The sequence below is a fragment of the Falco cherrug genome, chromosome 9 (assembly GCF_023634085.1).
Source record: "Falco cherrug isolate bFalChe1 chromosome 9, bFalChe1.pri, whole genome shotgun sequence".
Classification (NCBI taxonomy): Eukaryota; Metazoa; Chordata; class Aves; order Falconiformes; family Falconidae; genus Falco; species Falco cherrug.
In genome coordinates this window covers 31,719,446-31,732,324 of record NC_073705.1, presented here as the reverse complement: position 1 = coordinate 31,732,324, position 12,879 = coordinate 31,719,446, and the positions used below count along the sequence as shown (strand labels likewise).

General features: G+C 35.6%; 1 protein-coding gene across 1 annotated transcript in view; it reads left to right on the top strand.

The window, feature by feature from the left end:
• The window catches only part of HECTD2 (HECT domain E3 ubiquitin protein ligase 2), a 40,754-nt gene extending 31,064 nt beyond the window's left edge, over positions 1-9,690 (top strand). The window contains exons 15-21 of the mRNA XM_055720839.1: positions 465-623; positions 1,091-1,165; positions 2,160-2,247; positions 2,500-2,606; positions 3,800-3,915; positions 4,555-4,698; positions 7,120-9,690. Coding sequence (XP_055576814.1) covers positions 465-623; positions 1,091-1,165; positions 2,160-2,247; positions 2,500-2,606; positions 3,800-3,915; positions 4,555-4,698; positions 7,120-7,240 — 810 coding nt within the window. The 3' untranslated portion in view covers positions 7,241-9,690. The remainder of the gene's footprint in view (positions 1-464; positions 624-1,090; positions 1,166-2,159; positions 2,248-2,499; positions 2,607-3,799; positions 3,916-4,554; positions 4,699-7,119) is intronic.
• Positions 9,691-12,879: the final 3,189 nt, after the last annotated feature.

The following is a 12,879-nucleotide window of genomic DNA, read 5'->3' as shown; positions in this document are numbered from 1 at the left end:
TATGATTTCAAATTTGTTTCACAAGACACGCTTAATTGTGCTAGCTGATGAGTGACAGTGCAGGTTTATCTTTAGATTTATTTAAAAGAAAAATTACTATACTGAGCTCTCTCTAGAATTTTTGAATTAAAAATACATTCTACAGTTCTTCTTAAAAACATATTTCTTAACAATACTTCGGAATAATTTATTCTAGAAATGCTTATATAGAATATTCTGATGAAGATTCTCAAGTGTTCTGTTAATGTGCATCATTTGACAGTTTTAACTGCTACTTAATTGTAATAAAAAAACTGCATTTAAAACTATCAGTCTAAAAAATATAAATATTTCCATTCCTTCTGTGTATTTAGCATGTATTGGAGTATACTGAGTAAAATCTTAAAATATTTATTCCAAGTAACTTTAAATATTAACTCTAATATGGATGTGTGGGGATTGCCCTTAACGTTTGATATGTATAGCTTATGGGACTTGCTGTATATAATAGCATCACCTTGGATATTCGTTTCCCACCTTGCTGTTACAAGAAATTATTGAGTCCTCCCATTGTTCCCTGTGATCATAATGCACTTGTAGGAATCTGTGATGTCACGTTGGATGACCTGTTTCAGATTATGCCCGTAAGTATTATGGGTTTTAAGAAGCTAAGTTACTGATTTAAAACCTGTTTTATTTGTGTTTAATGCTTGCATTATAAACTGTTTGAAAACAGCCTTTTGTGTGTGAACAGGCTGATCGTGTCCTTTTGTTGAAAACAGAAATTTTCCATGTTTTCTAGCATGGCAGAATTTTTATTGATCTACTTGACATTAGAATATGAAAACCTGATATGAGCATTCTAGACACATTTTCCATAGTAAAAAGAAAAATGTAACAGTTTATGCTGAAACAAAAATAAATATATATATATACACACACACACAGATGTGTATTAATTAAGCAGTGAGTTTCTCTTTGTGTATGCATTTTGAATATACAGCTTTTTTTCCAAGATACTTTCTGTATTAAGTAATGATTCTGGCACATCCTTGCAAAGTACATCGCTTACTTTTGTAGATTTACTGAAGAGTTTTTACTTGTATTGTAGGAACTGGCCCATGGACTAAGTGAACTTCTATCCTATGAAGGCAATGTTGAAGAGGATTTTTACTCGACCTTTCAGGTCATTAAATATATAGTTATGACTGATTCTCAAACTTGTTCATAATTTTTACCACTTTTTTCTGTGGAGTGGCCTGCTACTGTGTTACTGCTGGTTGTCTGGAATATAACTGCATGGGCATTGAAGCTTGCTTCAAGTCTGGTCCTGGGGCCTCAGGGCATAGAGGCTGGTTCCCTTACTGGGCTTGAAGCTGTTGTCCCCTGGCAGCGTAGGTGGATCTGAGAACCAACTGCCAGGGCTGCATGGCCAGCTGCTGGTGCATTTCCAGCTCTTTGCTTGTTCTGACACCATCACCATGCAGTCAGTAACCCAGTTTGCAGAATTCATCTGGCTGCAAAACAATCCCTCTTCTGTCTAACCCAGATGCTAGTCAAAGCTTGGTGTGGTTATTTTGTATGGTTGTTCCAGGAAATCTCACTTGAACAATAGCTTATTCAGTTTCCGATAGTTTTGCCTGACCTGTATGTCTAACTGCTATTCCAGTCAAGAAACCTTTTTCATTTATTCATTCTTTCAGAGCACATATTAGTTAGTAAAATTTCATGCTGGCTTATGGATGTGTATTGCACTAGTATTGACTTTTTTTTTCCCCCTCAGCTTTGAATTACTTTATTGTCAGACCATATGAGAATTTTTGTAAAGCAGGTACTTTTGAGTTCGTAGGTGAGCTACAGTAGAACAAATAACTTTTTAATTGTATTTGATGTTCCTAAATTGTTCTTTTGTATGAAAAACTGTGACTCCAGAGCCTGCAGGTCAGTTTGATATGCCACTGTGTAACAGGACCATTCATTCTACTTTGAATACCAATTTCTTGAGTAATTTGTTGAAAATTGTAATATTTAACTTACTTAAACCCCACAACCCTCAGAATTACAGCATATGCTAAAGAGGCGGACAGGGGAGATACATGAAATAGTAAATATAAGCTTTGTAATTTGTGCGTATGTGAATGTATTTTCCAGTACTGACCTTGACCCCTCTTTTTCTCCAGGTTTTTCAGGAAGAATTCGGTGTTATAAAATCTTATAACTTAAAGTCAAATGGAGATAAAATTCCAGTCACAAATCAGAATAGGAAAGGTACTTCAATACATATTAATGACATATTTAGCAGATTTCAGTTTGTCCTTTTTTCATTCTTATAAGCCTAGGTATTCTTTAAGAAATTGTGAAAATGAAATTACTGTAGTCCGTTCTGGTATACCTACCGATTTAATACTATCTAAAATTAAATGCATTCATTTTTCTTTATTTAGTATAATTTGAGAGAACACAAGAAATGATTATTTTAAATTATTTGATACATCAAAATACAATGTTTTTCTTTTTTAGAATATGTGCAGCTCTATGTTGATTTTCTTATCAACAAATCAATCTACAAACAATTTGCAGCTTTCTATTATGGATTTCATAGTGTCTGTGCTTCATATGCGTTACTGGTAAGAATAAAATGAAATACAAACATCTGTTTCAAATATGTGACTGACTTATCTAAATTAAACAAATTACACTGGCTGAATTTAGAATTTGTGAAGAATGTCGATTAATCAATGTAGCTGATTAAGCAACGTAAGCAGAAGAAATTAAGCAGGCAATCAGCTGTTCCCTGTACTGTTCCACTGAAAACAGATAAGTAAAGCTCTACAATTAGGTTTATCAGCATGCGTTCACTGACACTTCACGGGCTCTCAAGTGAATGTTTACAAGGATTCTGTTATTCCCTACAGTTATGAGCAGCAGAACAACTATGTCTGTGTGCTCTTGAGTGACTCCTCTGAAAACTCCTATTACTTTTTGGAGGAAGAACACTCAGTGAGGTTGAGATTAAACATTCTTCCATGTGCAGTCCTGTTTGGCTGTTGGAATGCCTTTTGTAATTTTGTAATTTACAACATCCCTTGTGCAGTAAGAAGAGAAAGAAAGAGGCAATTACAATTTGCATGAGATTTTATTCATCCTGTGAAATTAGCCCACTGTGACACACTTGCAGCAAACTGAGATGTGGCTTAACGGCAGGGAAGGTTCTGGAAGGAGAATGAAAATCCATTGAAATGCCCTGACATACTTTCATGCAATTTAACATGATGTAGTAAATGAATAAGTAGGTTCTGCAGGCGTCAGTTGAGCAGTTGTTGGACGTGGTTTATTGTTATGTGTATTTGCTTTGCACAGCAGTGTGTATAACTTAAGAGTCAAGTTCTGTCAGCCACTACTGCTCAGCAACCTACATTGGCACTCTTCAGTGTAAATGAAATGGAAGTTGTAACCAGCATTGAGATCAAGACGCTCGCTCTGATTTCCATATGTACAAACTTAATTTTCTCCCTGATCCATTTGTAATCTAATCAGATGACAAGTCAGTGTAATAAATGTAAGAACGAAAAAGAAGTGAGGAACAAAAGAAATATGCTAACATATGATGTTACCCAGTAACTTGCTTTTTGTTTTATACGGTTGTCAGAGATTCTTCAAAGTACTGAGGAATTTGTTTTTCTATAAAACATATGTATCTAAGCTACAGATTTATATGGAATGAAATTCTGTAATGCCAAAAGAAAAATTAAATCTGGATCTAGTAGCATCATTTCTCATCTTTTAAAAAATTAAGTATTTTATTCTTAATTTCTGTCAGCTACTTCGCCCAGAAGAGGTTGAAATTCTTGTCTGTGGCAGTCCTGAACTGGATATGCCCGCTTTACAGCGAAGTACCCAGTATGAGGGCTACCAAAAAACTGATCTGACTATACGGTAGGCTTAATTTTTTTCATTTCAATTACTAAGTTTAAAAAGATCGTAGAATGGTAGACTGTTGGCAATAATGTCTTCAAGGATAATCTGAGGATGACTGAAGTTATAAAAACCTGTTTCCAAATAAGATAAAGACACTATTAAATTACCTGCAAGTAGGAAGAGTTAGATCCTTAATGGTATAGCATGTTGCTGAATACTTTTAAAATGTTATGATCAGTTTGAAATGGAGGTAGTTTAAAAAGAATAGCTTCAGACCCTGCATAGTGAAATTTGCACCTTTATTTTTATTATCCATTCTTCTAAAAATGCTTTTTCTCTTCCAGTTCTATTTGATACTAAGGACATTGACGTTTAAATGGGCGAGTAGAAGGCATTTATATTTTTATAGAGAAGTGGGTTTGGGCATCATTTGACAAGACATCAGTCCAAAACTTGTGACATTGTACTTGTCAAGTCCATAGGAATGTATTTAACGCTGCATATTAGGGCACTATTGGTGTCCTATATATTACATTAATTAAATTCTCAGTAAGTGACATTCTTCATGCAGTGCTTGCAGTTGTCTTATGATCCTCATACTGTTTTGTCGTGAAACTGTGTCTTTCACCTTTTCTTGTCCCTTTGTCCTGAATACAGATACTTTTGGGATGTAGTACTTGGATTTTCTCTTGACCTTCAAAAGAAGCTGCTACATTTTGCTACAGGAAGTGATAGAGTGCCTGTGGGAGGAATGGCCGATTTGAATTTCAAGATTTCTAAGAGTGAAACATCCACTAATTGGTAAGTAGGGTTTTTTTAAATTTTGTTGTTAAATTATTTCCTGAGAGCTTTTATCACTCTTGAATGTCTTTTTTAGAAGATCAAACTAATGTATAAGGAAGCAACTGCATGGGCTCCTTTAGTTTGTCTTCAAAATATTATGTCCATTTATTGATTGCATGAATTTTGCAGATGACAATTAATACAAGATTGATTGCTCAGTCGGTGTTTACATTTGAGGCCAGGAATTCTTTATTTATAGAGATTCCTTACATGTTTTCAATTAAAATAATTCCTTTAATTGTTCTTAACATGACAGCTGAGCTAGTGAAAATATACTGTGAATCACCATGATTTTCTCTGAATTCATTGAGTGTCTGTCATTTTGTATAGCAGCCCCTGCAGCTGCAGAAAATGCTTGCATTCTTTCTTGATGGCCTAAGTAAGAATTTTAACATGAATGGCTGAGAAGATGTAGCATTCCTTTAGGGTCTCTGGTGAGTAAGTGTACGGCTGGTACAGAGGCTGCTCAGAAGGAACAGGAACAGTGCAGCTTTAGAATTTCATTGTAAAAGTTAAATTGTTCATGCCAAGTTCTTATGTTTCTGGTAGTGTTTTATTTTGTATTGAACTGATTTGAGAAATTCCACATACTTTCCAGCTAGTATTTTCCTTCTCAAGATTGGAGAAAGTCAGTTTAAATAATTTGGAAAGCTCTATAGAAAAGCCTACTGTTCTGAAGCTCACTGCTGAGCAGTAATTGCTGCTAAGCAGTAATTACTGGCTTTACCGACACTTCTCAAACGTTTAGAATAATCAAAATATTTAAATGGAACTACGTTTTTCAAGTTTAAATTTTGTTGAGTTTCTGTGGAGAGCTGAATTAAATGCATAAACAAAATAAATTTTGGTTTTGTTTTTAAATTTGGTGTATGTCATTACTGTGGTATTTCTAATGTTTTATTCAATGAGCTAATAACTGGTTCCAGTAACATGTTAAAGCAACATGAGGATCTGATGGAAAATGAAGAAAAATCAGTCAGTGTTGAATCTCTGTTTAAGTTCATTCTCATGTAAATTGTTCTTAAAAATGGAAAAAATGTTTTGAAATAGTGTGCATTTTAAAATTATGTAGGTTTATGTTTTGCAACATGATTTCAGTGAGACTGCCTGCACAGAGACGAATGTAGACGTTGGCATTGTATTGCTCACACAATAGGATCAAAGCACATAATAGCAATAGGAATTGCCAAATTAATATCCAGTTTCCCAGCTTTCCAGATGCTGAAGCACATGACTCCAGTCTGATTAACGGATCTTTACTTGCTTATTTAAAAGGTGGAGAGGGGGAAGCAGCTTGGGTTTCCAGATCTGGGGAGATATCACCCCCTTTCAAGAACATTTGATAATGACCAAAGGCCAAGCTGCTGCCATTCAGAAGACTAAGGGCTTCGATGAAAACAGAACTAGAGAGCTTTTGAGTCGCATACTGAAGTTTAACTTTTAAGTGTCCAAGTCGTAAAAATTTTTCAATGTGTTGGGTTTAATTCCAAACGTCAGGTTGAGCTTCAGCTCACTCTTTCTCCTCTCTCCCCCCAAGTAATCAGCTGTGGGACAAGTCTATATCAGTGCTGTCCTGCATGTCACTTCAGAATGTTAAGGGGAGGAAAATCCAATGGCTGCTTAACGCCTGTGGCTATGAGGCAGGATGTTAGTGGCATTGCATATTGATGCGATGCTAAAACACATGCTTCTGCTCCTGAAGGACAGTCCTCATCAAACAAATCTGTTCCAGTGAGGAGCAGAGTTTTCAGTGTTTCAGTCAGGCAATCCTAAGAGGTGTCTGCAGTATGTATTTATACTAAGCAGTCAGAAGAAACTTGCAACTGGAAGTGTTGGAATGGCTAAGACCAGAAGTTGTGAACTGTTGTTTTTCCAGGGCTTCCATCAGCTCCTCTGTGCTGTGCACCGAGGCTTATGTCTGTGAGGATGTATTTGACGAGGCTGAACGTTGGCTTCTGTATCCTTATGGTAACTGTGGCTCATCTAGGTGTCACTGTAGTCAATATAGGACCCTTCATTCTTCATGTTGTGGATTCTGATTATAACCAGATTTTGTGTTTAGAGAAAAACTGACTTTTGAAGGCATGTGGTACCCATAGTTTCCAAGATCCGGAAGGAGATGTTTCTCACTTACAAGAAAAGAATGGTGGGGAGGGGGTTGCAGGCAAAAAAATTCACCTGGGGTGCATATGACCAACAGTGTTCAACAGAACTTGAACCACCAACACCAGGATAAATGTTCCTTTTACAGAGTTTCTTATTTAAGTAATGTTTAACTGAAAATGTGTAGGCAGTTGGCAGTATTCTGCTTCTATTGTATTACTATTATTATTATTTTTATTAAATGTGTTGTGTTGAGGTTTTCTTTCATTATTTCAGGTTACCTGTGGCCCATACCTGCTTCAACCAGCTTTGTCTCCCTCCTTACAAGAACAAGAAGGAACTGAAGCAAAAGTTGATCATTGGAATTTCAAATGCAGAGGGGTTTGGTCTAGAATAAAATGAAATACTTCAAGAACAGCTTTTTTATGTAGCATTCACTCTCTTCTGATTGTGCCTTTTAAGCTTTTTGTTGTTATGTTTCTTGATACTGTGCCAGTCTTACCCAACTTAGAGATTTCTTTTTTTTATTAAATATGAAGTGTACGGTTTTTCCTGAATGGCAATACATTTACTGCTTGCTTTGTCACAGAAAGTAGCTTTCTTTGTACAAAAAACTAGTCTATTTGATAAATGAAACCCGACTAAAGACAATTTCTAAGTTATAGTTTGATTCTGTTTTTTCTTAATAGCACTTTATCATTCATCATAATTCCTTTACATCACAGGTACCCCACCGGGAGATAATATACAGAATATTTCTTTAATAGCTAATCCCAGTGGTAGAATGTTTTCAACTAACATGAATAATAGGGGGAAAAAACCAAACATACAGCATGTAGCCATATTTTCACAAAGGCAAATAGGAATTTTAGTCTTTATAAAATGTATGCAGTTTTAATATTCTGGCTTTCCTTTTCAATGAAACAGGCTGTCTAAGAAGCATGTAAATAACTGCCTGTGAACAAATAGGGTTTTGATAGTGCCATTTACTGCTAAAAATTTATTTTTATGAAGAGGTTTTAGACGTTCTATATTCAGCTTTTACACTTGACTGTACAAGAGTGTTAAAAGGTACTTTTATCAGCTTAAGGGGATTCAAGTTCAAACTACAGATGTTAAGCAACTTGTATGTTCATTCATTGACAGAAAACTAACCAGATCTGCTGTAGCATTATAGTAAACAAAGCTAAGTATTAAATTCCACATACAGTGAAATATTTCAGAAAAATAATGAAATCCACAACACACAGAAAACTGATACAGGGTATCATGCTATCATTTTTGTCAGCAACTTTGTTGGAAGTCTTAAGTTGTGACAGAACTGAATACGGTAATGTTTCAGAAGGATGTTGAAGCTTTCATGAACTTGAAGACCAGCATTTAAAGACAATGTTTTGTGGTTTTTTACTGCACACACTACATGAAAAGAATTCTTGCTATGCGTGCTCTGAGTTAGTAAATTAGGAGCTGGGAAAGAAACTGGTTCTAGAATGCAGATGTAATTATAAGTCTGGGTTTTATTCATTAAATGGAAAGAATTTATCAGCATGCAGTATAGTATTTTTTTAATATGAATAGCTACTGTGTGTTCTATAGATTTTTTTCTTTCAGCTGAATGAGGCCCAGATGTTTCAAGACACTTTGGCATCTAATTTGTCAGCTTTGCCCATTGACTTCTGCTGGGGCATGGATGCTTAAATATCTTGTGGTGTCTGTACTCAATTATTTGCAATAAGAGTGAAATGTTATGTTATTCTTGTTTTCCCTCTCTGTATTATTTACATACAACTAAGAGATTTATACAAGATGAACAAATTAGTCTGCCTAATCCATGGTTTCAAAGCTGTTGCAGATTTTCTTCAATAGCTAAGTGTAATTTCTGTTTTATTCTGCTTTCTAGAGAAGGTACTGATGACATTAATGTTTTATTAAAGCAGAGATAAAGAGTAGGATATTTTAAAATATTTGGCACTGTATTCATTGTGGTCTCCTTGAAATGTGTAATACAATTTCCAGTGAGTTCAGCCTGGAACAAAACTAGGTTAGCACAGAAAGTGTTAAAAGCAACACTTCAAACGTGCATTTTACATTGTCTCTCCCAAATGGAGATTTAAAAATAAATTTTAATTTACAGGATTTCAAATGTTAAGAAAGAAATTAAACTTCCACCATTGCACTGAATGAACTAGATAGCTTCAAGCAATGTTAAATTTCTAACAGCTGAATGTGGATATAGATAAATCTAGAGAGAAATGCCTCCCCCCTTTCCCCTCTCTGTAGAATGGGATCCATGGAAGGTTGGCTTATGAATGAATAGCTATACAGTTTATGTGAAAACATGGCAGATTAGCCAAGATATTTTTTTATGGCTTAAGCCCACTTTTAATAAATATTTATCTATTATTGTTAAAATAAAAGCTTTATCTTCTTATTTTCAATGAATTGCACTTTGCCTTGGGTTTAGTTTTATTTATTGAAGCTTTTTCGATTTATTGTGTAATATTACCTCAGAATTCTAAAAAGGCTATTGTATTTGCATCAGTTTTTAAATAATATTGTCATTCAATGACATTTTATATATTTCCTGATGTTGATAAATTCAACAGTAAATTTTGTATTTGTTAAATGAAAGCATTGCACTGTATTTATGAAATAAGCCTTTGATCATTTTAAAACTTTCCTTCAATGATGTTTTATTGTTCTTTTGTCTTGCCCTGTAATCCAGCAAATTTTTTTTTATCTCATCATTGTTTTGTACCGTACAGAAGAAATCTGGTTTGTAAAAACTTGTTCATTACTAAGTATCTATTTTTATGTATTAAAATTGTGCAGTCATTAAATCAAATACTCCAGTTTCTGGCCTCATTTAATTTCACATTTCCAAAATTGATCATAATGGGTTTAGAAGTATGATCAACCTATCTGCTTTTGTCTTATTTTTCTTCTGAAAAGTTTTTTTTACAATAACAGTTTTGCTAAAACATGACATGGTTTACTGAAAAACGAACTGAGTTTCAACTACCAAACATAGAGCCAGAAGTATATTCCATGTTTATAGTCAGTTACAGGTGTTCCAGTGGATGACAGCATGTAATGATGCTGTAAACTAGCGTGGATCCTCAACTTAATTTTCCCTATTTTTTTTTTTTTATTTCTTCAGTTGCAAGATTACTTTGAGGTACAAGGAGAGAAAAAGCCAAGCTACTGAATGTTTTATCTTTTCCTGACTAATTGTAACATTAAAATGGGGAGGGGCAGGCAGCAAGGACATCCTGCTTTCTTACGGACACAGGTCCTGATCACAGGACCAATACCTGACCAGCTTCAAACTTGCTGCTTCCCTCCTTTGTACCGCTCAGGCTGCCCACAGATGGCAGCAAAGATGAGGACTGAAACCACTTAATTAGATGCCAGACCTTCTGCTAAGTTGCAGTAGATATTCTAAGTACGAATAATGAGGAAAAAAGTTACATCTTCAAAATGTATACCACAAATAACTTCAGATTTGCAAAATCAGCGAATATAAATTGGCTTCTAGCGAAGGGACATGGAGGAGGGAGAAGCAGTTGCTTCTGTCTAGCACTGGGTTTTGAAAATGTCTTCTCTTTCCAGGAAGAATTCTCTAATGTGTTCTGGGATCAATGAGAGACTCTGCCAAAGCCTCAAAGAGAGAAGATTGATTGTTACTGATATCTGAACAGTCAATAGCCTCCAGACTGATATTAGAGGTTAGAAAACCTAGCTTGCCTTGTCCTGTTCCAGCTAGGGATCCGATGGCTGGTGCTGGGGCTTAAAATTGAAATGTAGTATTTCCTTTGGGGTTTTTTGGCCAGAAATGGTGAGGTTCCTTCCCTGTAGTTTTAGTTGGTCATGGTACTGGTTGACTTGCTCCAAAAGCAAATGCTATATCTATTGTTATTTTTCATAGCTGTGGTATTTAATATCCTTCCCTGGAAAAAAATTGGAATATTTTTTCCTCTGTTTTGTAAAAAAGCCTCTGTTTTAATGTCCTGACTGGTAGACTGTAAGAGAAAGTGGTTTTCCTTCTAGAGCACCTAGTTCTCATCAAAGAAGATTCTTTTCTAATTTTGGTCAAGTAGTTTTCCGTTCTATTTGGATTTTTTTTTTTTTCTTCAGGATCTGTACTGTTGTATGTGGTGTTGAAGTTTCTTGCACTTTCAAAGATTCATAGTGTCTAGGAAAATAGTAACGGGATGGCTTGGACTGCCACAGCTGTTTCACTTGTGTTAGAAAGGTTCTAATTCATAGTCAGGCGGGGTTTGTTATTAAATTATTGAGCAAAAATGGGCCCCTAGAGATCTGCACCTTTCAAATTATTAATGAAATTCTTAATAAAGTCTTTAAACCTCAATGGCTTTATGTAAAATATAACAGGGGGACAGGTATGGCAAGGGTTGTTATAGTTTGATACAGCATTTGTAACTGTAGAATGGGTATTTGATTCAAAAATAACTTGTTCTACAAATTACACTTAGGAAAGAACTCTGAGGTCAAGAAGACGGAGAGCTTTTTGTCTTCAGGATCTGGTAGAGTAGTTGCTCATTAAATGCTGGAAGGGTGAGAGAAGTTCATGTAAGATGGGCAGCACCTAATGTAAGTTCAGTTCTGGACTCTTTTGCAGTACTAATGTTAAATAAAACCTATATGTGTAAGAATAGGATATATATGTTAATGGCTTTGTTGCATGATTCAGGAGCATGTTCTACCACAGCAGGGCTTCATTTACTGTTTTTCTTTTTGATGTCTGTTTTTGTGATTTGATATTTTGGTGAGTGATGAATAGACTTCTACTTTTTGACGCAGTATTTTCTTCCCATGAGAGTTGTCCTAGATTATGTAGATGTATGATGGTCAGGTTTAACTTAAAGCCTTCTGGTTTGTGTGGTGCTTTTGACTCACTAGCACGCTTTCATTTTAACCAGGAGAAATATATCTGTTCTCAGAGAGTCCTTAGTATCTTTACACTGGCATCTCTGGCTGCTACCACACTGTGGATAATGGTAACCCAGCTTCTGCTGGGCTCTGTAGGCATTACTGGAACAGAGTTCTTTGTAACAGCGTGTGATCCAAACCATCTTGTCAGTGTGAGTTTACTCAACGTACATGCAATCTCTTTGTGTTGCAGAGAGCTAGAATATCCATTTATGTTGCTACTCATTTCGTGTCAGTAGGGATACTGTGGAGGGCAGGAACTGAGTTTTGTCTCTTGGAAAATCAGTCCTTCTGAAAACAGTGTGGTTTAAACTCAAACATGTGGGTCTTTGTTGTCTTCTAGTGATTTTATGTAACCTCACACACCTCATTTTCAAGGACTGTGGTGGCAGCATGTGTACTGCTTGGAGGTTTTAATAGCTGGGCTTGATTAGTAGCAGGAATGGGTGGATGGGCCAGTAACACACACGTGCCATGGTGAGCAGAGAAGGCACTTAATTTTGTCATCTCGCTCATCTGTCCCACATTACAGAGGGATACTTTCCCAAATCTTTCTGGATTTAGTTGAAATTAAGCTGTTTCTCAAATGGCACATTCTGGAAGATGAAAACTCTCTTCCCAGTAGTCTGTGCTACTGGAAGTTACTATAAAGCTCTGGAAAGGATTCCAAGTTAATAATTTCTTAGATTGCTCTGTTAGTTGCCAGATAGGGGCTGAAATCTCCTGGGGTGTTATAACCAAGCTGTGTTTGAATTGCCTAGGGGGTGTTTGCTTTTGGCTATTGATCATCTCCTAGCCTGTGCTTGCCCTGTTTCTCCTGGTGATGGGGTTTCACATGCTTACAGATTTTTTTTAAAATGTGTTTCTTGCACTGAAATATTTAATACCCATCAATTCTTCCTTTCAAAAACTGGGCTCAATTTCTGCAATAGTTTAGGATGCTGGTCAAGAACTCACAGGTACAGAACTAGAATCTCAATGAAATTAATTTAGAAGACCCAGTTTTATTTTATTTTTTATATATTTGATTTTAAGAGTTAAACATCCTATAATCAAAGCTGTTCAGGCAGCATCGACACAGCT